At 42.0% G+C, this 22,743-nt stretch overlaps 2 protein-coding genes across 6 annotated transcripts in view; one reads left to right on the forward strand and one right to left on the reverse strand.

Moving 5' to 3' along the window:
• Window positions 1-4,567, forward strand: part of LOC114031398 (synaptotagmin-like protein 3) — a 95,184-nt gene extending 90,617 nt beyond the window's left edge. For all 3 annotated transcript variants that reach the window (XM_027846458.1, XM_027846460.1, XM_027846459.1), the window contains 2 exons: window positions 1,111-1,281; window positions 3,938-4,567. In XM_027846458.1, the coding sequence (XP_027702259.1) occupies window positions 1,111-1,281; window positions 3,938-4,006 (240 nt within the window). In that variant the 3' untranslated portion in view covers window positions 4,007-4,567. The remainder of the gene's footprint in view (window positions 1-1,110; window positions 1,282-3,937) is intronic.
• A 14,899-nt stretch (window positions 4,568-19,466) lies between these two features.
• LOC114031459 (ezrin) overlaps window positions 19,467-22,743 on the reverse strand; it is a 71,686-nt gene continuing 68,409 nt past the window's right edge. For all 3 annotated transcript variants that reach the window (XM_027846526.1, XM_027846528.1, XM_027846529.1), the window contains 2 exons: window positions 21,422-21,673; window positions 19,467-20,112 (listed from right to left, as the gene is read on the reverse strand). In XM_027846526.1, coding sequence (XP_027702327.1) covers window positions 19,948-20,112; window positions 21,422-21,673 — 417 coding nt within the window. In that variant the 3' untranslated portion in view covers window positions 19,467-19,947. The remainder of the gene's footprint in view (window positions 20,113-21,421; window positions 21,674-22,743) is intronic.

Consider the following 22,743-nt stretch of genomic DNA (forward strand, 5'->3'; position numbering starts at 1 on the left):
TTAATGATTTCTGGGGGGAAAAGGGGTGAAAAAGAGAACCTGGCTGGACCCCATCATCCATCTCTGAACTGGGCTAGAGGCAAATTAAAAAAAAATCCTTTGACTTGTTGAATCTTGGTGAATATCAGAGAGGTTTTCTCAAGCAGTGTGCTGTGTGAATGGAGATACATGTTAAATAAGATACATGCTAAAAAGAATACATGATAAATGAGATACATGTTAATAAGAATAGCAACTCATGGATGGAACACTTTACACAGTGCTTTCCTCACGACCCTATGAAGTAAGTAGTGCAAATATTATTTTCCCCATTTTACAGATGGGAAAACAGGTTCTGAGAAGTTAAGTGACATCTGTAGAAAATTTTCTTCTGCAGATAATGAATGGCATACACCCCCAGGTTTCAACTAATTTTGATGGGAAGACGTGGGCTAAATTATAGTACAGTTTGGTACGCTCAGGCTGAATACCCAGACCTAGGAAATTGATTAATAGATCAGCATTGGACTAGAGAGAGGCCTCCAGTTTCATGCCATGGGGTTCTGCCCCTCACCTCATTCTGTTCAACATTTTTATCAGCGCTTTGAATAAAGGTATAGATGGCATGGTTATCAGATTTATGGACGGCACAAAATCAGGAAGGGATAGCTTACACATTGTAGGGCAGAAGTGAGATCTTAGAGCAATCTTGTACCTAGAAGGTGCTTAATAAATGCTCATTTGATTGGATTGGATTCCTAGGACTTGCCAGGAAAGAACCGCACCCTGGGGTACCAGAGCAAATAGTCCTATTTTAAGCAGAGGATGCCGATTTACTACAGTAAAGCTGGGCTTCTTCCAGATCGAGAGCTTGACTGTACAGGTCTGGAATGGAAATTTGACACCTGGGAAGCCATGGGACTGTTTGTGTTTCAGAGTCATTGTACAGGGAGGCCCCAGGCGGCTTCTTTCTTTAGACTCTGACAGCATGCCTGAATCTTGGACAATTCCCTGTGTTCCTCTCTATTCTCAGCACTGGTTTTTGTGTTGTGTGGGTATATGGTATTATGTGTGCCTTCCTGGATGCAAAGAGACAGGTGGAGGACATTCTCCCATATCACTGTTTTGTAGTATCATGTGGAGTATTCCCAGTTGCAGACCCGGCTGCTCCAGATCTCCGTGTGGCACTTGGGGACACTCACCCGGAAAGTGTTTCTGGGAGAAGTTTTGATTCCTCTGGCTTCCTGGAACTTCGAAGATAGTACAGCACAATCATTCCACTGGCATCAGCTCAAAGCTAAGGTGATCCCTGGGTTCAATGTGGTTCATGTCATGTGGTAGAAAAAAAAAATCTCTCTTAAAACCAACCCCTGGGAGGGCCAGGGGGAATGAAAAGGTTACTAGGAAGAGGTGGGATCTCAATTACTGCCTTCATGGAAGGCTTAGCTGGCTAGGACTCATTAAAATTTTCTAGGCAAGATAATGCTAAAACTGTCAGATGGCATAGTAAAATTTTACAGAGCTAGTTGACTTTGTGATTTTAAAAAAAAATCATTGCTAAGGTTTTGTTTAAGCATTTGAATATCTTCTTAGGCCTTTTTTTTTTTTTTTAAAGCAAACTCAGTGTGACACACACAAAAAAGAGATCTGACCCAGATCGTCAGGAGTCCATGCTCTGAGTGTGCTAGGGCCCCTTCAGTAAAGGTGTTATTTTTTTTTCTTTAATTATTTCATTAAGAAACTGTGAGTGGTAGAGTATCTCTACCACTGTGGAGCCCACATGTTTCCTGTCAAAGACTTCCTTTTGGCACCTTGCTCAATTTCCTGAACCTCCTTCCAAATTTCAGTTGTAGTTAGTTACTATTGGCTGGTGATGATCACCCCACCCTTCCCTGAAATTCCTAAAGTCCACAACCTGGAATCACAGGCATGAGAAGGCCTTGAGGTGCTACTCAATCGACCCCTCTGCCATTGAGGTAAAGATTATGAACCACTGAGTCTACTCATTTGTTATAATCTGAATTTCAGTCCCAAATGTACCCTAAAACAATAACTTTAAAGTAATGAATGAAATGTTAATTAGAGCAAATAATCTTTAGAAAATTTAACCAAGTCTAGAACGTTGAACCAGAGAAATAGCTATTTCAGAATTGGTTCCATAATTGTAACAGCAGCTTTGTAGTGGGAAAAGATGTTCATACCTAGGGATATGGATTTACAAATGAGGATACTAAGACAGTTAAGTGACTTGCCCAGAGTCACACACAGAGCATGTGTCTGAGGAGATTTTGAATTCATACCTTCTTGACTCCAAGTCCAGTATGATGAGTTCTAAACAATATCCACTAAAAATGAAATTGATATCTTAACAGGTGGTAAATGACTGGTTATTGCCACTAAGTCATTTCGGAGTCAATTATGTTTAGTTAGATTATCTGCTAGTTAGAGCACCAGTAAACATTACACCAAAATAGAAGAAAGGATAAAGACGAGAGGCTCCAGCTTCTGATCTCAAATAGTGACCCCCAGCACTTCAAAGGGAGTGGAATTCATTAAGCCCATTAAGCCAGGAGCTTCTAAGGTATCCTCAGCATTTTCCCGGACAGGGGTACTAAGAGAGCCAATTAAACACAGGCTAAACTCACAAAGACCTGGCAAGGGACAGAAGAGTCATCAAAGTGAGCAAATACATTGCTCATAGATCATACAGGGCAGAGGCAAAGGAATGTTTTTCATGCAAAGAAGTGAAACATCCACAATTCAAATCAGTTAGAAAGGTCACCAGGAAAGAAACTCTTCACTTTGGTAGTGTAAGAACATACAGACCTCTCCCACACTGACCTACCAGAGGCAGCTCCTCTGGAAGAGAGGAGGGCTCCTATAGGTATGGAGACACACAGAAAGCTAAAGGCAGCCCCTTCTCTCTCATCTTCTAGCTGATGGCACAGCACTCCAGGGTGTTGCTCTTACATATATCACTGAGCAAGTTGTTTCATGCCTTCCAGAATAAGAGAGGCCTGAGCTCAGAGGTGTGGGCAGGGATCCACGGACTAAAGCATCAAAGAATATTGTTAGAAGCTGAGAGGAAAGGAGGGGGAAGCTTCTTATTTGACAGAAGAGGGTTGGTTCCCAACATGCCTTTTATCATTTATTTCTGTTGTAAACTTGAAAAGATACCCAACCCTCAATTATTTAAGTCTTGAAGAGATTTAAACCTTGTGAGAAGTCAAAAGGCACATTCATAAATGGCCGATCTTGGATTCAGAAAGTCCTGCGTTCAAGCCCTGCTTCTGACAGAAATTAGTGGTGTGATGATGGATAAGCCACCTAAACCCTCAGGGTCACTAGAAACTCCCTAAATTGCAGACAGATTACTAATTTGGGAGGGAGTTTCTACATTGATGACTAATGCTGGCCCTTACTAAAAGAAAAAAAAAAGTAGAAGTTGGGGTTGAGAATGAGATGAAGAGCTGGGGTGTCTTAAACACGGAGTGTAATACACACTGGCAGTTGTATCTACACTACTGCTTTTATCTAACTACACCCTAAGCTCAAAATCTGCTTGCACCCCCTTTAAACATACTTTTCCCATAGAGAAACGAGAGGGATCCCAGAAATGAGCTATTTTGCTGTACAGAAAGTGGCTGGGCTCTCTTAGCATTGCTTGTCCAAAGAAGTATCAGTTCCTAGGATGCCATTGGGATCAAAGACTTTGTATCTAGTATCTCAGGGCTCAGTACACAGGTGAGGTATGTCAGCCTCTGCTCTCCTTCAGCCTCCTGCACTCTTTCAGGGTAAGGCTCAGGCCGGAATCATCAGGGCTCCGTTCCCACCCACTCCTTTGCTTTCTCACTCTAGGACAGAATCACTGCCAGGGCTCCATAAATCCAGGGCACGCCTTTAATCCTCTGGACTGCTTCTGATTCATGCTGTGGTTTTCTCTCTCTCTCCTTCACAGAATTACAGAATGGCAGAATGTCAGAGTTGGAGGAGACCTTGGAAGCCCTCTGGTCCGGCCTGTACCTGAAGAATGCCCTCTCAAACAAACACGCCCTGCCAGTGTGCGTCCAGCCTTGCTTGAAGAGCTCCAGGGGAAGCCATTCCACCCAAGGCTGCCCACCCATTTCCACTTTGACATTGTTCTGTTTGCTGGGGATTTTTGCCCAACATCAAGCCTAAATCAGCCTTTCTGCACCTTGTGTCCAATGTTTATAATTCTACTCCCCGAGGTCAAGTAGAGCAAGTGACAGCCTTCTGATACTCAAAGACAGCTAGCATGTGTCCCCCTGCCTTCTCTTCTTCAGGTTAAACATCCCTGGTTCATTCAATTGACTCTTACATGGTATGATCTTGTAGCCTTTCCTAATTCTGGTTGCCCTCTTCTGGATGTGTCTGTCCGTGTCCTTAAAATGTATGGCCCCCATCTGAACAAGTGTTCCCAGTATGGACTGAACAGGGCAGAGTCCACATGATTGAAATAGCTTTTATTGGCCACAGTATCATACCATTGATGCATATTGACCTTGTAGCCTACTAAGTCCCACCCGCAACCCCAATCTTTTTCTGATAAACTACTATCTGGCCATGCTTTCCTTATCTTATACTTGTAAATTTTATTTTATTTTTAATCCATGACACGTTATCTTAATATGATTCACACTCTTGTTCACAACACTGACTCAGTTAGTGAGATTCTTAAATTTCTTTCCATAACCCTAGGGCCAGTTTCTACCACCATGTCATCTTGATAGTTAGCATCTAATTAATGTCCTGATGCTACTAAATTCACAACCTCCTCCACCACAAAAGTGCCAAAAACTGTGTCCCAGCCCAACCCCTGATGCCCAGCTGTTCTGCCTTCCAATCTGGGTGATGGGCCTGGAGAGAAGTTTTAGGGAGATTCTTCATGAATAGCTGAACTTGTGGGTAATCCCACATTCTTGCTTTTACCACCAGTGTCAATCTCTTCCATTCACCAACAATTCCCTTGGCACCAAAAAATGTTAACATCATTGTTTTTATTTGATCTTCTCTTTGACCCTTCCTTCTGTCTACCAGAGCAGCTACATAGCTGCAGAAAGGCAGATATTGGGGTGGTTAAAGGAGAAACTAGAGAACTGGATAATCTAAAGACCATATGTGTGTTTTGATTGATCAAGATTTGACTTTTTTTGGTGGGGGAATGGAAGGAATTCTACCGTCCCTCTAAACAAAGATACTGGTAGCAAGGTGAATCAAACTGGCATTCTTTCCTCTCCCACCCAGAATTTTATTATTCTGGGCCTCTAGTCAGGTGGCAATTTCTGAGACTGATTATGTCTTAGAACATTGGCTAACAGATCATGACCCAGTAGCACTGAGCCGGGACAGTCATCTGAGGGCGGCCAAGCATGTCAGCCAAAGTCATGGGCTTAGTTGACTCTTTCAAACAGTAAATACCCAATGTGAATCCTTTAGTCAATCAGTCAATATTTTCCAAGCACCTATGAAGTACTAGAGAGACTCAAAAAAGTACATCATATGTTAATTATGTGTGCCAAATCTCTCATATTGCCATGTCAGGTAAAAAGGCATCTCTCCTAAGCCTGGAGAGCCTTATCCTCAAGCTCATCAAAAAGTACTGGTTTTATTAGTTTTATTTATTATTTAAATAACTTTGAAAGACTTAAGAACTCTGGTTAATGCAATGACTGACTATGAGTCCAGAAGACTAATGATGCAGCATACCACCCACCACTTGACAGAGAGATGACAGACTCAAGATGGAGAATATGACATATTTATGGACCCAGCCAATGCAAGAATTTGTTTGCTTGACTGTGTATTTGTTACAATGGCTTATTTCTTTTTCCAGGGATGGGGTAGTGAAAGAAAGAAAAAGGAAACAAAGAAAAGATAGAAGGAAAGAAAAAAGAAAAAGGAAGAAAAGAGGGAAGAAAAAGAAATGAAAAAAGGAAGGAAGGAAGGAAGAAAAGTGGGCCATTGAGGAATCTTTTTTAAAAATGTACAGAAGAGGGGCAGCTGGGTGGTACAGTGGATAGAGCACCGGCCCTGAAGTCAGGAAGACCTGAGTTCAAATCTGACCTCAGATCAAACACTTGACACTTACTAGCTGTGTGACCTCAGGCAAATCACTTAACCCCAACCGCCTTTAAAAAAAAAAAAACAAAACCAAAACGTAGAGAAGAGAACCGAAGGTCAGAAAAGCATAGTTGAGCAGATCAGCTTTGAAAGTCAGTCTTTACTTTTTATATACTTAAAGAAAAGCAAGCTCTGTAGAATAGAAATCTGCAGTTTCATGTGTAATCCTCTTTTTCTGTTCTACTATGTATCTGGAAATGCCATCTTATTTGGTGTTACATTCAGAATAAAAGTCTACCATTTCATCTATGAAGTCTCTTTTGAATGCCACCCCAACATTGTTTCCTCCTCATCTGCTCATTCTAAATGCCTCTTCCACACTCATCACGTTCTAATTTGTATTTTATTTAGAAGCATATCTTAGCTCCCCTATTAGATTGTAAGCTCATTCCTTGAAAGGAGTCATCTTATTTATTTCTGTATTCCCTCTCCCACTCTCAGCATATAGTAGGCACTCAATAGGTAAGTGAAGGCAGTGTGTTTATTAAGCACTTACTATGTGCCAGGCACTGTACTAAGTGCTAGGATACAAATGCTAGCAAAATGAAAGATGGTCCCTGCCCTCAAGGAGCTTTTGTTCTAATGGGGGAAGACAACGCCCAAAAGGGAGTTAAATAAAAAGGGGATTGGAGGAATGAAGGCTGAATAGAGTTTGGAAGTCCAGAAAGTCAGAAGCACAACCAGGAAGGGAATGAAGGTTGACCAACCTTGGCCCCTCTCCAAAATGGAGGTCCTGGGAGGAACTCACCAATGAGAAAAAGTTCCTGGCTTGGGCCCCAGTCCTGAGACAAGTTCCACAGTTTCCTGAACAGATCACTGACTGACTGACTGACTGACTGACTGCCCCATGACTGACCACCAGAAAGAAAATGACTTTTACCAGTCAACAATGCTCTAGAACTGGAGTTCAGGTTTGTTTCCCCTCTGAGCAGTGAGAAGACTCACACCCTTCTAACTCTATAAGACTACAAAACTGCCAAGAGGCTAATGGGACTTGCTTAAAGGAAACTAGAAGCAGCAGAACCTTAACTAGCACTACCAGGGGCTGGGAACCTGCAGCCTCGAGGCTACATGTGGCCCTCCAGGTCCTCAAGTGCAGCCCTTTGACTGAATTAAAAAAAAACAGTTAAGTTTGGATTCAGTCAAAGGGCTCTACTTGAGGACCTAGAGGGCCACAGGTTCCCCAGCCCTGCCCTAGGCAAACAGAGCTTTGCCCCAAGGTGGGGTACTTCCTTCCTGAGAGGGGGAGGACGTACTCCTTCCTGTCACAACTGCATTTCTTTTCTGTGTTGACTCATCATCCCGAACAGTGCCTTGCTTTGTGTTTTTCTACTGGCCTATGCTGATAGGAAGCCTATCTGTCACCCCTATATGCTCTCACTGCAGGTGGAGACAACATACATGGGGGACTAGTGGTCAGGGAAAGGTTCTTTGGTTTGGGAAGACACAGGGATGGTGAGTGGAACAAGTGGACACTTTATTTTTTTTATTTTTTTAAAGCTATTGTAATCTTTTTTTTTTTTTGTGAGGCAATCGGGGTTAAGTTGGACAGTTTATTGAAAGTGCTTTCTAGAAGCAATGGTACTACTGATTTGGTTACAGTTCCTGGAGGAAGAGATGGAAATTCGGAAGGGAGAAAGGAGGGAACAGCGCAGAAGATGGCTTTGTCCCAGGGAGTTCAAAGCTCCTCCTGGGTGGGCATGGCCTCTGGAGATCCATTTTGGAGGGCATAGTAGTAGGGTGGCAGCTCATAGTAGGAGATGGCTGGAGTGAAGAATCAGGGTTGGGGCTAGATTCTCCCCTTTTTCTGCCATGACTGAAACCACAGCACTACCCCAGCACCCCGATTGTTCCTTTGTCCTGGGTAAAAAAGTAGCTAGTTATAACTAGAGGTAGGGCTTCGTCTACTTCTGGCTATCACAATGTTTCCTAGAGTGGTGAAATTCTGTTAGGGGAAAGGAGTAGGGAACGTCAGATATGTTCTAGAAGTAGGAAAGGGGCAAAGAGCCCACTTTCCCCAATTTAGCCTACTATTCCCCCCCACCTTAACCCTTTTGCCCACTGCCCCTTACCCTGGCTTGCTTGTAAATACATTCAAAGTGGTCCTATTCATGCTTTGGGAATTGATGATTTAGATGTGGCAGCCATGGAGGAGGTTCATGGACCAAGGCTTCCAGGAGCATTCTCAGAAGCTGAAGGCGGAAGGATGGGATGCTGCCCATTTGTCAGAAGAGGGTCAACTCGTTTCCTAACAGCTGGGGTTCCGCCCTCGTTTCTAATCAAGGCTTCCAGCTACCTGAATTCATGAAGCTATCCATCCAACTCAAACATTTTTTTCTGAGACAGCGTAGCATTTACTGTGGAAAGAGCACCAGATCTGAAGTTGGAGGACCTGTAATCAGATCCAGGCTCTGTCATTTACTACTTCTGGGCTCTTGGCCATCACTTCACCACTTCGCCCTTCAATTTTATTGTTGACAAAGAGTTGGTGATGATGTCTCTTTCAGTCCTAAATGTGCAAGGTACTGTGGTAGGACTAGGGTTCAAAAATGACTAAAAATAAAAATAGCTAAACTTGATATAGCACTTTAAAGCTTTATAAAGCACTTTGCATGTGTCATTTCACTTTAGCCTCACAACTTCTGGGAGGTAAGTGCTATAATTATTCCCATTTTACAGATGAAGAAACAGAGACAATCATTGGTTAAGTGACTTGTCCAGGGTCACACAGTGTTTCAAAGCAGATTTGAACTCAAGTCTTCCTGACTCCTGGTTCAGTATTTTATCTACTGCTCTCGCTGCTCTCAAAGACACGGTTCTTACTTTTGAAAAGTTTAGACTCTAGCAGGACAGCTGAGTCATGCACTCTAAGCAATAGAACATAGAGCTGTGAAAAGTGGATCTGGGAGTTCACAAGAAGAGACTGTTTTTAGGTAGAGGTTCCAGGGAACTCTTCACAGAGGAGGTGGGACTTAAGCTGGGTCTTGATGGAAGGGAAGATAAATATTTTAATATAAAGGAATATATAATCTAATATAATATGGTATAATATAATATAATGTAACATAACATGACACGACAACACAACACAGCACAACACAATACAACACGATACAATTTAAGGCAGCCAGGTGGCACAATGGATAGAGTGCTGGTCCTAGTTGTCTTTGTGAGTTCAAATCGGGCCTCAAACACTTACTAGATAGGTGAACTTGGGTAAGTCACTTCACCCTGTCTGCCTCAGTTTCCTCATCTATAAAATGAGCTGGAGAAGGAAATGGCAAACCACTTCAGTGTCTTTGCCAAGAAAACCCTAAAGAGAGTAGTGAAGAGTTGGACGCTATTGAAAATGACTAAACAACAAAAATTGATAGGCTATGACAATATACTATAACATAACATAACATAACATAATATAATGTAATAAAAATTTCAATAGGTGAAATAGGGAGGCAGAATGCAGGTATAGGCAGGACTGCTGGATCCAGATCCCATGAGCTTTAGGGAGCTGATTACTAAATTTTCACTGTGAGCTTTTAAATTTCAGAAATTTGCTACAATTACTTATATTGTACTGTATTTTAAAATTTATTTTGTTAAACATTTTCCAATGAGATATTAACCTAGTTTGGTTCACACTTGGAAATTCTGTAGCAGCTTATAGCCTGTAGATTATGAGCATGACACCTCTGGTCTAGACTTAAGTCTTAATAATGCAGATTAAAGTTAAAAGTTTATAAAATTTTTTTGTATACTTTTTTTCCCTGGAGAGCCTGGTTGTTGAATATATAGCAACTCACTTCTGTACTGCTCTATAGACATTGTTTGAGCTCAGCAAGTGTGCAGTAGAAAGCTCAGGAAATGAAGTCATCACCAGACTAGAGGCTGGTAAATTAGACTGATAATAATAATAACAGCAACTCACATTCATGTAGTGTTTTAAAGTTTGCTTTACATCATTCTCTCTCTCTCTCTCTCTCTCTCTCTCTCTCTCTCTCTCTCTCTCAATGTCTCTCCCTCTCTCTCTCCTTCTCTGCCCCACCCCTCTCTTACTCACAACACCCCCGGGTACAGGGGAACAGGGGAATAGAATGGAGTAAGATGTGGAGGTCGGAAAAAGGTGGATTCTTTACAAACCTTGAAACATTATAAATCTTGTTGTTGATATCATTATTATTATTATTATACTATGTTGTCTCTTGGGAAGAATAGTATAGGGATAAGGAGACCTTTCTCCCACCACAGTGTTAGACTCTGCCCTTGGGGTCCCTCCTCTATAGGCAAATTGTGGCTTTATCTTGCTGAATGAAATTAGCCCCTCTTATTACTTCCTGTACATTTCTACACTATTCTGACTCCTCCCTATTTTCCAATTTTCCATTGTGTTCTTCTCCAATTAGAATATAAGCTCTTTGAGGGAAGGAACAAAATTGCTTGCTTGTATTTATACTTAGCACAGTGCCTGGCACAGTAAAGGCTCAATAAATGTTATCTCTCTAAAGCAAGTCAGAACTTGCTCTGAAAATCCTGGATCGCTGAAAGGTTAAGTGACTTGTCAAGACCATAGAGCCACTACATGCCGTTATACAGTACACTGAATCCAGGTTGTCCTGATTTTGAGGCCACTACTGGTAGTGTGAGATAAAATTGAAAAGGTAGTGGACCCATATTGTTGAGGACCTTGAATGTCATGCTAAGGAGTTTAGACGTCAGTTGGTTGATAATGGGGAGTCACTGACAGACAAATTGACAAACAAATAAATGGATGTATAGATGGATAGCTATCGATAGAACATTTACTATGGCCCAGGGGATGTGTACTAAGTGCTAGGAATACAAAATAGAAATAAAAAGAAATAGTCCCTGCACTCAGAGAACTTACATTCTAGCAAGTGAAGACAACACATAAAAAGGGGGCTGAAACAATGTAGGGCAGATGTTTTTGGTGGGAGAAGGGAGGTAAACAGGGAGGGAGAATGAAGGAGAACTTTCCCTGCCTAGCTGCCCCAAGTCATGAGATCAAGGGGTCTGAGGCCCGGGAAGGGCTGGTACCTTCACCCACCTGACTCCCACGGGAAGCCAGATTTCCAAAATTCCACTTACGGAAGGGGATTGCCTGGGATTTGGGAGAACCAGGTTTCAGCCCTTGTTCTGATATTAATTCTAGGTCTCTGTTTCATTCTCTATAAAATGAAAGGGCTGGGTGAAGTTATCTCTGAGGTTCCTTTCAACTCTAACACTGTGAGTCTATGAGATTCAAGCTCCATTAGACTTCATGGAAGCTCAGGCTTAATTGATAAGAGCTGAATGAACCTTCCTTTGTGCCTTGTGTGTGGGGTCTCAGTTTCTTTCTCTGTAAGATCAAGGTGTTGGACTAGAAGCAGTTGGATGGGGTGCAGTGAATAGAATGTTAGACTATCAGGAAACATCATAATCAGAAATCTGGCTTCATAAACTTGCTAGTTGTGTGGTCCTGGACAAGTCACTTAACAACTCTGTCTGCCTCAATTGCCTCATTGTAAAATGGAGATAATAATGACCTACCTCCCAGGGGTTTTGTAAGGATAAAATGAGATAACATCTGTAGAGCATTACAGAAATGCTAGCTACTGTTAGTATGAAGTGATCCCTGAAATCCCTTCCAGGTCTAACGTGATACTTTGAGGTTGGGGGGTGGGGTGGGATTAGCTTTAAGAATCTGGTTGCTATAAACATTTACACACTATCCCCTGGTAATCAGGGACATGTGAAAACACAACTAATTATTCCTGATAACCAGGTACTTAGGTCTATTTAAATAGGAAGCTACCTGATAGCCCTCTTCCTCTTATTGAGTGGCAGGTGAGTTGTGCCCTCCCAGAATTTAGTCCAGTCTATATCTTTACAAGAATCCTGTCTACCCCGAACCCAACAAGTGGTCATCTAGACTGCTTAAAAATCTCTGCCAAGGCAACCCATGGCCACCTTCCACTTTGGGAGCACTCTAATTTTTGTTGGACGGTTTCCCCTTCTGTCAAGCCCAAATCTATCTCTTGTTTCTGGTTCACTTTTGTAGGGTCCAGCAGACAAGTCTCGGCCCTCTCTTCCGTGTTTGTTGTTCAGCCGTACATGACTCGTCATGACCCCATTGGGGTTTTCTTGGGAAAGATAGTGGAATGGTTTGTCATTTCCTTCTCCAGCTCATTTACAAATGAGAAATCTGAGGCAAACAGGGCTAAGTGACTTGCCCAGGGTCACACAATTAGTAAGTGTCTGAGGCCAGATTTGAATTCAAGAAGGTGAGTTTTCCTGACTCCAGGCCCAGAACCCCATCCACTGTGACACCTAGCTACCCAAATGACAGCCCATTAAATGCTTTCAGACAACTACCACAATTTGAGCAAACTGCACGGAGAATACATACATGCACACACACACATTGCCTGTGTCCTGTGCCATTTTGAGATTATGTATGTATATCTGTGTGTATATGTAACATATATACACACATATACATATACATACATACATACACACATACATACATACATATCTATATCCTATGCAATTTGGTTCAAAATCATTTACTAACTTAAAGAGGAGGAAGAGAAAGCTTTTGTTCTTTGTCAAAACTTTTAGCAGTTGAAATTTTTTTTTTGAGGTAAGTAGAGGTTTCCCCTTGCTGCACTCACTGGGAACTTTCTCTTTTGTAGATGGAGGAGACCTTTGGGTTTGTGAGCTGAGCAAAGGTGGGCAACTGGGGCTTGGTCACTTTGAGGACGTTGTCTTTTACCCTTTACACCCCACTAGCGGCTGCCCTGTCCCACAAGTGGCTGGGATTTTAAGATTTCACTCACAGTAACCCTTAATGGTCTCTTAGATGAAGAAATTTGAAGAGCCAGATGATAACCGTAGCTTTGATTATATGACTCTTCGCTTTCAAATGCCTCTTTATAGAAGCAAGAAGAGTATGTTCTTCCTTGGGTTAGGCACACAGTGGGGTTGGAAAGTTAGAAGACCCTTGGAGGTATCTTCCCGCCTAAGGATTCTGCGATGCTTAGTAGTGCCAGTTATGAATTCTATAGTGTCAAGGTCTGGGTTATGAGGAGTTAAGCACCAATATTAATAAGGGAATACTTGGCCAGGCTGGATCAGTAATGCTGACTTGGTGTCGAAGGCTGACAGTCTATGAGGGTGCTGTGAGAGGCCCTGGGTAACGGTGGCCCTGAAGGCTTCTGCTACTGTTTGATCCTGACACGCTCAGAGCTCACTGGCCAACCCTACCTTGCATGGTAGCCAGAAATTAAAAGACCTTCCTGACTATCTTATCAGCCTTTGTTACTACTTGTCTCTTGAAGTTTCTTGAGGTCTGGGGCTGTCTGACTCTTCTTTGCATCCCCAGTGCCTTTACTCAAGGCAATATTGCAGACAGTAGGTATTCACTGACTGATTATTCAAGTGAAAGGAAAATGCCTTATCTTTGGGATCTTCTCTACAGCTCTGGGCCCCTGGTAACATAAGGACTCTGCCAGTGTTGATCTGATGGTCATAAATACCTCACCCTTTAGTTTTAGGACTCTAATGTTTTTCTCCTGCAGTAAATAGGCAGATGCTATCACAGGGGTTCAAATGCTTTTGGTCAATTAGGCCTTCCTCCTGGGCCTGGAAGACAGGTGACCCCTCATGTCATAGAGGTCAGCAACTAGTACCTAGCATCGCCATGAGTGTCAGTCATGGCAAGGTACTGCATTTGCTCAAAGTATGTGTATCAATGTGTGTGAAGTAAATGCTGGCAACGAGACTACAGAGAATTCACAGAAATTACAACGGAAATGGAAGCCTTCCTCTTTGCTTTGAGGAGGGAGGTGAGGGAACAGCCCTGTATGAGCATAATTCAGGAAGAGTGGATAGAGTACCTGGCCCGACCATGTCACTTTCTAACTAAATAAACTCCAACGGCTTCCTATTTCCTCTAGGATCACATATAAACTCCACTTAGCTTTTTAAAGCCCTTCACAACCCGGCATCAACCTAGATTTCTAGCCTCATTATCATTACTTTCCCTAGGACTGCAGACACTAGTTTCAAGGGAGCTCGGGAAAGAAGGTGGTGGCTAGGCAACATTTTGAAGGAAAAGGGAGAGTTTCAGTGAGGAAGGAATGCATTTCAGCCTGCTTTCTGTTCTTCACACAATACACCCTCTCTGGTCTCAAAACTACTAGTGTCTTCTGTCTCACACTAGCTTAATCTGTCTTCATATTTATTTTGTATGCATTTAACATATGCTATCCCCGATTAGAATGTAAACTCTTTGACAGCAGGGATTGGTTCATTCCTTGTATTTTATCCTTGGTGCCTGACACATGGCAACTACCTAATAAATGCTTGTTGATTGATTGAATCTTTTAATAAATGTAGCCCAGTACTTTTCCCAAGCATCTCCTCCCTCCCCTCCCAGCCTTGCCTTGACAGTAAAATTAACAACACTTGGCATTCTGTCCTGTGCACCCTGGGCAAGGTTGATTATCTCCAAAGCTGAAGTAAAAACATCAACCGTAAATGCTGAATTGTCAAATCTCAACGGTAAGATCTCCGTGGTTAGCTCTGCTCCAGCAGGGCGCCTCGTGGGAGGGTAATGAACAGCTCTGAAGGAACAAGACTAACGCATGTATCCAAACAGCCAAATGGACTTCTAATCTCCCATGAAAGAGAATTTGTCTCTAAGGATAAATCTCTAGATTAAGACAGTAGGTCCAATAACAATCACATTATAGTCCCTTGCTGAACACAGGTCCTGTAGGATTTCCATTCGAGTTCACATGGCTTGACAACCTCTTTCACAATGGACTTAGCAATATATTTAAATGTTTCCTGTTTTGCAATAAGGAACAACTCCCCACACACAGGATGAGGGCGGTTACCTCAGTACCCTGTTATATCTTAGTAGTTAGTGTCTGACTGTTTCCCCAACACCCTCGGAGTTTCCTTGCTGGGGGTGGGGGTGGGAATGGGGGTAGTTGTCTCATCCTCCAAGACCAAAAAAAGCTAAAACCGAAAATACACCGTTGTGAAGAAGAAAGTCTGCCCTCCCTGGGCAGAGACACTCCTTTGCTCTCGGTGGTGTGACCCACTTCTCAGCTGAAGCAATGAATGAACTGTCTGGGATAAACCAAGTTCTGACTTAAATGATCACTTGCTGGGTGAGGTCAGGCTCAGCGTCAATGAATCCTTTCAAAAGGATAAAATAGTAATACTTCATACAACTTAAGCAAGACTGGCCACCCTTTGTTACTGTCAATAACTACATTTAAAAAAAATCTTTCAACCTTTCTGAGCTTCAATTTTCTCACCTGTGAAATGATGGGGATACTTCACAGGGCTTTTGATCAAATTAGATAACATAAAATATAAAGCACTTTGCAAACCTTAAAGATGTCACTATTAGTATTAATAATAATAATGATGATGATGAAAAATCAAACTTCTTCCTCAATACCAGGTTATTTAACTTGCTTCTAGGGTACCTAAAAATGGTTATTGCAAAGCTTAATACCTATTACTAAGGGATAATACAGTAAAGTATTTAAACAATTTAAATTACTTAAATCTTCTAAAGAAAAAAAATCTAATCCAAAAAAAGGACAAACCCTGATCTAATCATGAGCTACAGTGTTTGCTTTTTGTTTTAGGGGCTGACTACTAAAGGATTATTTTCCTAATTAGAAAAAAAAAAAGGATAAAATCCACTCTTTTTCTCAACCCAAATGAAAGGCAATTCAGAAATGATTTTACAAGAGGAACTGAGATATCCGAGATAAACACAATCAAGTGAAAATTACAATCTACTTTTGGAAAAGAAAGTCATTTCCTAGAAGCGGGTCCTCCTGTTAAAAAGAAAATGGTACCAATTTACATGCAGCCTCAGGTTTTCCCCTCTGCCTTTTTCCCCCTCCTCCTACTTCGAGAAGCATCAATCCATGCACTGACTTTCCTTGTTCCTCTCCTTTCTTACGCCAACCTTGTTGAAATGAGTCCCTCAAATCTTGCAGTTCTTTTATGGAGAAGGGATGGCTAACTACTACAGCGAGACAATACTGAGCTTAAGAGTTCCTCCTGTTCCCTAACATATGTATGTAGTACACGTATGCATGTTTCATTGAAACTTAATTCTTTCTGGTCCAGACCTATTTTACTGGTACACAGAAATAACAGTTAAGAAACTTCCCCAACTAACGTATATCTGTTGATGCTGGAGGGATGACAGATCGAGAGCTGGTAGGCAACATGGAATCCGAATCCAACTCTCTCATTTTACAGATGAGGAAACTGAGGCACGGAGAAGCAAAGTTACAGGATTGCCGATTTACAGCTAGAAGGGATCACAAAGATCATGGAGCCCATTCCCTACCATTTTGCAAATAGGTGACATGCCCAGGGTCACACAGCCAGCATATGACAGGGTTAGAGACTCGAAACCATATCTTTTTGACTCTAAGGCTAGCTCTCTATCCACAACACCATGCTATCTAACTTCGTATTGGCCAAGAAGCATTCATTGGAGAAAGGCTAACGGTAAATAAGATTAAACCTTTCTTCCCTCATTCAGCCAACACCAGCTTGTTTTTGTCTAGATTGAAGAACCAGCAGCTGGTTCATAATCAAAAATTTATATCCAAAAGTTCTTTCCAGGTGGAATTTATGGATAAAAATGACACTAAACTAACGCACCATTCAGTAAAGATTATTTTTTAAGTATTGGGGATTGCATTCCTGCAAGAACCTAAAGGTTGGGGGTACACAAAAATCCCAGTTGGCATCCATGGCCTCTTTCAACACATTTACTTTCCCGAGTCTAAATGGGAAAAATCACCAACTCCTGCTGCATGGGAAGAACTAACTTTCATCATCTTTTTTTGTATATATTTAACTTAAGCTGAAGGGTCATTGTTGATAAGTGAAAAGAACGCTGTCATATAAATAAATCTCAAGTCACTGGTCTCTTCTCACAGGCAATATGCTTACACTGTACTGGTAACAGGCCCACTGGGAAGTGGTTCAGTATCAGTCAGTGCCCAGTAAACATTTTGTGATGTCACTAGCAATATGTCCAAATATGTAAAATGACAGAAGCCCAAGGTTAACTTTACTATGAACATTTGAAAGGGAAGAACATTTTCTGAATATTTAATCTACAACGCTATGGAGGGTTCTCGGTAGAGGCAATTTTTCTTACTCTTTATCCCCAAACACAATTAAGCACTGATGAACCATCTTTTTTTAACTTTCAGATTCATGTAATGAACATATACTGTCCAGAAATGCACTCCAGCTAGGTTCCTGCCACGTTTTTTGAATTTGTACTGCAGACTTCCATTAGGATAGACCCAATTACACGTTTTAAATAATTAATAACCAACCTTTTATATAGTCCTTTCTATGTGGCAAGCACTTTGTAATTATCTCATTTGATCTTCCCAACCTTGGGAAGCAAGTGCTATTATCCTCACTTTACAGACGAGGAAACTGAGGCAAACAGAGGGTAAGTGACTTGTCTATGATCATAGTCAGTAATTGTCTGATGCCACACTTGAATTCAGGGCTTCCTGACTCCATGCCAAGCACTCTATCCACTTGTACCATGGAGCTGTTCTCTAATTATGCACAATTTTAAAATTTTACAATAAAATTATAAATTATGCAATAAAATTATACAATAGTGCACAATTTTAAATATATATGATTACAGCAGGAGGATTCATTATTTCCACTAATTGAGACCTAGCTATAATTCAGAGCTAGACCAGGGTGCGGAACCTGCGGCCTTCTTGGTCCTTGGGTGCGGCCTTTTGACCAACTCCAAGTTTCACAGAACAAATCCTTTTATAAGGGAATTTGTTATGTGAAGTTTGGATTCAGTCAAAGGGCCACAGTTGAGGACCTAGAGGGTCACATGTGGCCTCGAGGCTGCAGGTTCCCCACTCATCACAAAGAAAGGAGAGGAACGAGAAAAGTCAGTGCAGGGATTGATGCTTTGTGACATCTGACAAAGGTGAAATGGGCTACCTCAGGAAGCAGTGGGTTCCCCATCACCGGAGGTCTTCAGGCAAGAGTTAGATAATCTTTTGTTGCGTGTGTTGCAGAAGGAAAGTCTTTTGTGGGCATGGGTGTGACGAGAGGGCCACTGAGGTCCGGTCCACCTCTGAAATTCTATAATGTGCCTACATCCCAACCTGGCTCAGTCCAATACCTAACACATCACGAGTATTTTATGAAAACTATACTCAAGTCAAGAAAAGGGACTCCCCCGTCCCCCAGCATGCAATCAAACATCACATGCTATACATCACCTTGCAGATCTTTTATTTTGTGTGTAAGTCGTGCAGAAGACATCTGCATATCATGTTTTAACTTAAAAAAGACAAAGCTCAAGGAGGAAGTCAGTGAGGAAGCAGGACGGACGGCGTACCACCGCTGAGAGGCCGATGGCTTTCCAAAGATGAGACAGAGGGAAGGGAAGGAGCTCATAGCAACATTTTCCTTGTCAGAATACAAAGGTAACACACAGGATTAAACAGTCCCTTCATGGTTGGAGTCTGAATTGTTATCGATCAACATTGTCTTTTAAAAAATTAGAAGCTCTGTTAGAAAAAAAGTGAAGTGTTTATATATATGTATATATACTGAATCACATGCAAGAAGAGCACAAATAAAATCATTTTACAAATGTGATTACATCGAGTAATCAGTCTCCTGACTGCCATCACAGTACATCAGATTAAGTACCTTGTCTAAGTGGTTTTTTTTTCATATTTAATTCCTTTATTATTCTGTAAAAGGTAACAAAATATACAGAGCAAAACTTTCCCTTTTTTAAACTAATGTTACAACCCATATTTATTATCACTTATATTTATATATAAATACTACACTCTATAGCTGATCATTAATTAAGCCAGAGTATAACACATTAGGTGTATAGAAATTCAAAGTAAACCTAATTGTCATGCAAAATAAGGTATCGGTGTGTTCCTATATTGTTCCTTCTGAGTGATCACTGCAGCAATGTTTTTTAACTAAACTGAGTTACCTGAAGGGGGGAAAATAGACCATCTTAGGGAATGAGGGAGGAAGAGGAGAAGAGGTTCCATTTGTTTTTTTAAAAGACCAATCTTTCAAAATTAGCACTTTAGAAACATGGATGGATCTTGCATAGAATGAAAAGTGAATCAGGCACTTCTTAGGCTAATTTCTTTGAATAAAAAGAATAAGGAGAGAGAGAGGGAGGGAGAGGAAGAGGGAGAGAGAGAGAAAGGGAGGGGGGGGGGGAGAGAGAGAGAGAGAGAGAGAGAGAGAGAGAGAGAGAGAGAGAGAGAGAGAGAGAGAGAGAGAGAGAGACACACACAGAGAGAGAGAGAGACACAGAGAGAGAGAGAGAGAGAATCAAGGTATGACACCGTGTCTGGCCACAATGTGGTTTTCTTTCATCACACTCAATCTTGTTGTATCCCACATGCCAGCATGAAGTGCTGTGCATCACTTTATCAGGCTTCATAGGTGCTTATTCTGACTCAAATCAATCCTGCCGCAGGCCCGTTTGGCACTAAGAAACACATGAGAAGTTCTCTAGGCACCCCTCCGTCCCCTCCCCTCCCAGCCCCCAGAAGATCCCCGCTGAATAATGATTCTCTCTCCACTGGAGAACCTGCAATATGGTAGGGAGTTTCTAGATTTATAGAATACTAAAAATACCCATCTGTAGTCTGTGATACAGTGACCCCCTCAGAAAAGCCCACGTGTTCAGATCTGCCTTTTCCCATAGTCCTGCCCGCTCGGCTGCACAGTGCGTCTTTACATGGCTTCAAACTCATCGATTCTCTGCTTTGTGTTGCCCTGTCGAATCTGCCTCAAAGTCTTGTACTTGTCCCGTCCTTGTCTCATGTTCTCATTGTGGATGATGTCATTGTGGGTCCTCTTGTTCTCATCCCTGGCCTGGGACAGCTCGTTGGTCAATGTCTGAAATGGTAAGGAACAGGATTAGGTAAACGGCACGTCGGGAATTTAATGACAACCATGACGGACACCCATGTGGCACTTTGAGGTCGGCAAAACATCTCATTTGGTTCCTGCAAATGAGCTATAATTTACATAGCTCGCAGCTACACAGAGTTAAGTTGTGTCCGAGCCTTCATGACCCCGTTTGGGGTTCTCTCGACAAAGATACTGGAGTGGTTTGCCGTTTCCCTCTCTGACTCATTTTACAGATGAGGAAACTGAAGCAAACAAGCTTAATGACTTGCCCAGGGTCACACAGCTAGTAAATGTCTGAGGCTGGATTTGAACTCATGAAGAGGAGTCTTCCTGATTCCAGGCCTGGCACTCTATGCACTATGGCACCACCGAGCTGCCCTCTACAGGGATTATTATCCTCATCTTAAAGATGAGGAAACTGAGGTTAAGGGGCTTGCCTGGGGCCATGTAGCTGGTATCTGAGGGAGCATTTGAACCAAGGTCTTCCGGACCCCTGGGTATGGTGCCAATGATGCGTCTCTAAAACGCCCAAGCATCGCAGCTGACTTTTGAGCCACCTAGATAAGCTTTTAGAAAGCTCAGGCTCTCTCAGAGATGGAGAAATAACAAGGAAAGCAGAGAAGTCACTGCTAAAATAGGAGTGTGTCACTGCTGCTCTGCTTATTATCTCCACTGGCTCAAAAGAAATCACATGTGTTAGAGATTAAGAGAAGAGAAGGACCTTCACCGCAGGGAGGGAAAGCATGGCACTACTGCATATGGCATTGGACGCAGGCCGTGTTGGTTTTGGGGAATTGTTTCCCCCTCCTTTTCTTTTTTTCCCCCTCTACTATTTAAAAATAGTTTTACTTTTTTTTTTTTAAGTTTCCCCTCCCTGCTTCTTTTTCTAAAATAAATTAAAAGTTTTATTTTCACTCTCCCTTCTTTTAAATCTGTTACAAGGAATCATTAACTGAATAGTGGAGGGGGAAAACATATTTGGAAATACATTATTTTCTCTCAGAGAACCTGGAATATGGTTCAGGTTTTTGCCAATTTAAAATATTACTTATCTAGATTCCATTTTTCCCCCAGGCCCCCATAATTTCCATGGTGGGCAGCCATCCCTATCCTATGAATGTGACTGAAAATTTTTTTTTTAAGGAAAAAAGAAGGTGTAAGTGGGGACACCAATAAAAAAATTATTGCCAGTTTAAAAAAGTAACACATGGAAGACGAGCACACAGCTCCTGTTTTCCTAGTTCTCAGACTTTAATAAGCTTCTCACAGCCTCCACCAACACCTCTGCTCTGACCTGCAGCTGTCTCTGCACACGCTCATTCTTCTCGGCCTCTGTGATACGTTTCTCTTCATTTCGGTCATCCAAGATGCCTTCGCTGGAGAACTCGGCGCTGTAGCCGCTATACTCGGTCCCTTCATCCTGCAAGTTCTCGTGCACGTGGTAATTCACCAGTTCGTACACAGGTGGTGGGGGTGGTGGAGGGGAGGTCATCACCTGGTGAAGTTCTTCCTTGGTCTTGACAAGATCATCTTGGGCTTCCCTGGCCTTTAAAAAGAAATTAACAAAGATGGGAAGACTTTTTCCCCTCCCTTGAATAGGATCCTTGTGGTTTGAGCTGGTTTTCCCTAGAGATCTCTTCCTTTAAGAACCCAGAGCCTTGCTAAGAGAATGAGATTTGCACACACACACACACACACACACACACACACACACATGCACGCATGCACACAATCTTGTTTTTCCTCTAAGAAAGAGAGTTAGGAGTTACCTCAGGCTTACCAAAAATGGGTTTTTTCCTTTTGCTTCTAGCATCAGAGCAGTGATGACTTTCTTGTCATTTAGAGTAATGTTACAACTGCTCATTTAAAAATATTACTTATCATAGACACTAATTTTTTCCTTAGGCCCAGGGCCCTTAATTATTTGCATGGTGACCAGCCATCTCCATCCTATGGATGTAGTTAATTGAGATGAAGGATTTTGCTAAGACCAGGGAAGTAAAGCTACTCTGGACCAGAATATATATTGCTTCTGATGCTGACCACTGTGTTTTTGGGGTCAAAAATTGAGAAGACACAGGGAAAGCATAACCTCACCATCCTATACTGTCATGACCTCCTCTCCTTTCCCTTGGACCCTACAAAGTCCTTATTTGCGCTGTTCTGATGGACTTACTAATCATAATTGTTCACGTAGACGTCAAAATCCCCTACTAGATCAGAAACTCCATGAGGCCCAAGAACTGTATGTTACTTAACACCCCACCCCTATCCACTGTGCCTATCATGATGCTCTGAAGAGAGGACGTATTTAATAAACATTTACTACATTACAATGAACTGAGAAACCAGTTAGGGGAATAAAGGATGAAAGGCTGTGGAATAAGATGAAGGGTGGTATTAGAAGAGATGGAACTAGACGGTATAGAGGTGAAGGGAAGAGAGTTCTCAAAATGTCTGCTTTGCTGGGGGAGGGCTTAGATATGGAATATCAGATGCCTGCCTTCCATGAGAGCACTTCCATAAATGAAGTACTTGAAACAGTGAAAAAAAAGAGGGAGATGGAGAGAGAGAGAGAGAGAGAGAGAGAGAGAGAGAGAGAGAGAGAGAGAGAGA

The sequence above is a fragment of the Vombatus ursinus genome, unplaced genomic scaffold, assembly GCF_900497805.2.
Source record: "Vombatus ursinus unplaced genomic scaffold, bare-nosed wombat genome assembly UNPS02015175.1, whole genome shotgun sequence".
NCBI lineage: Eukaryota > Metazoa > Chordata > Mammalia > Diprotodontia > Vombatidae > Vombatus > Vombatus ursinus.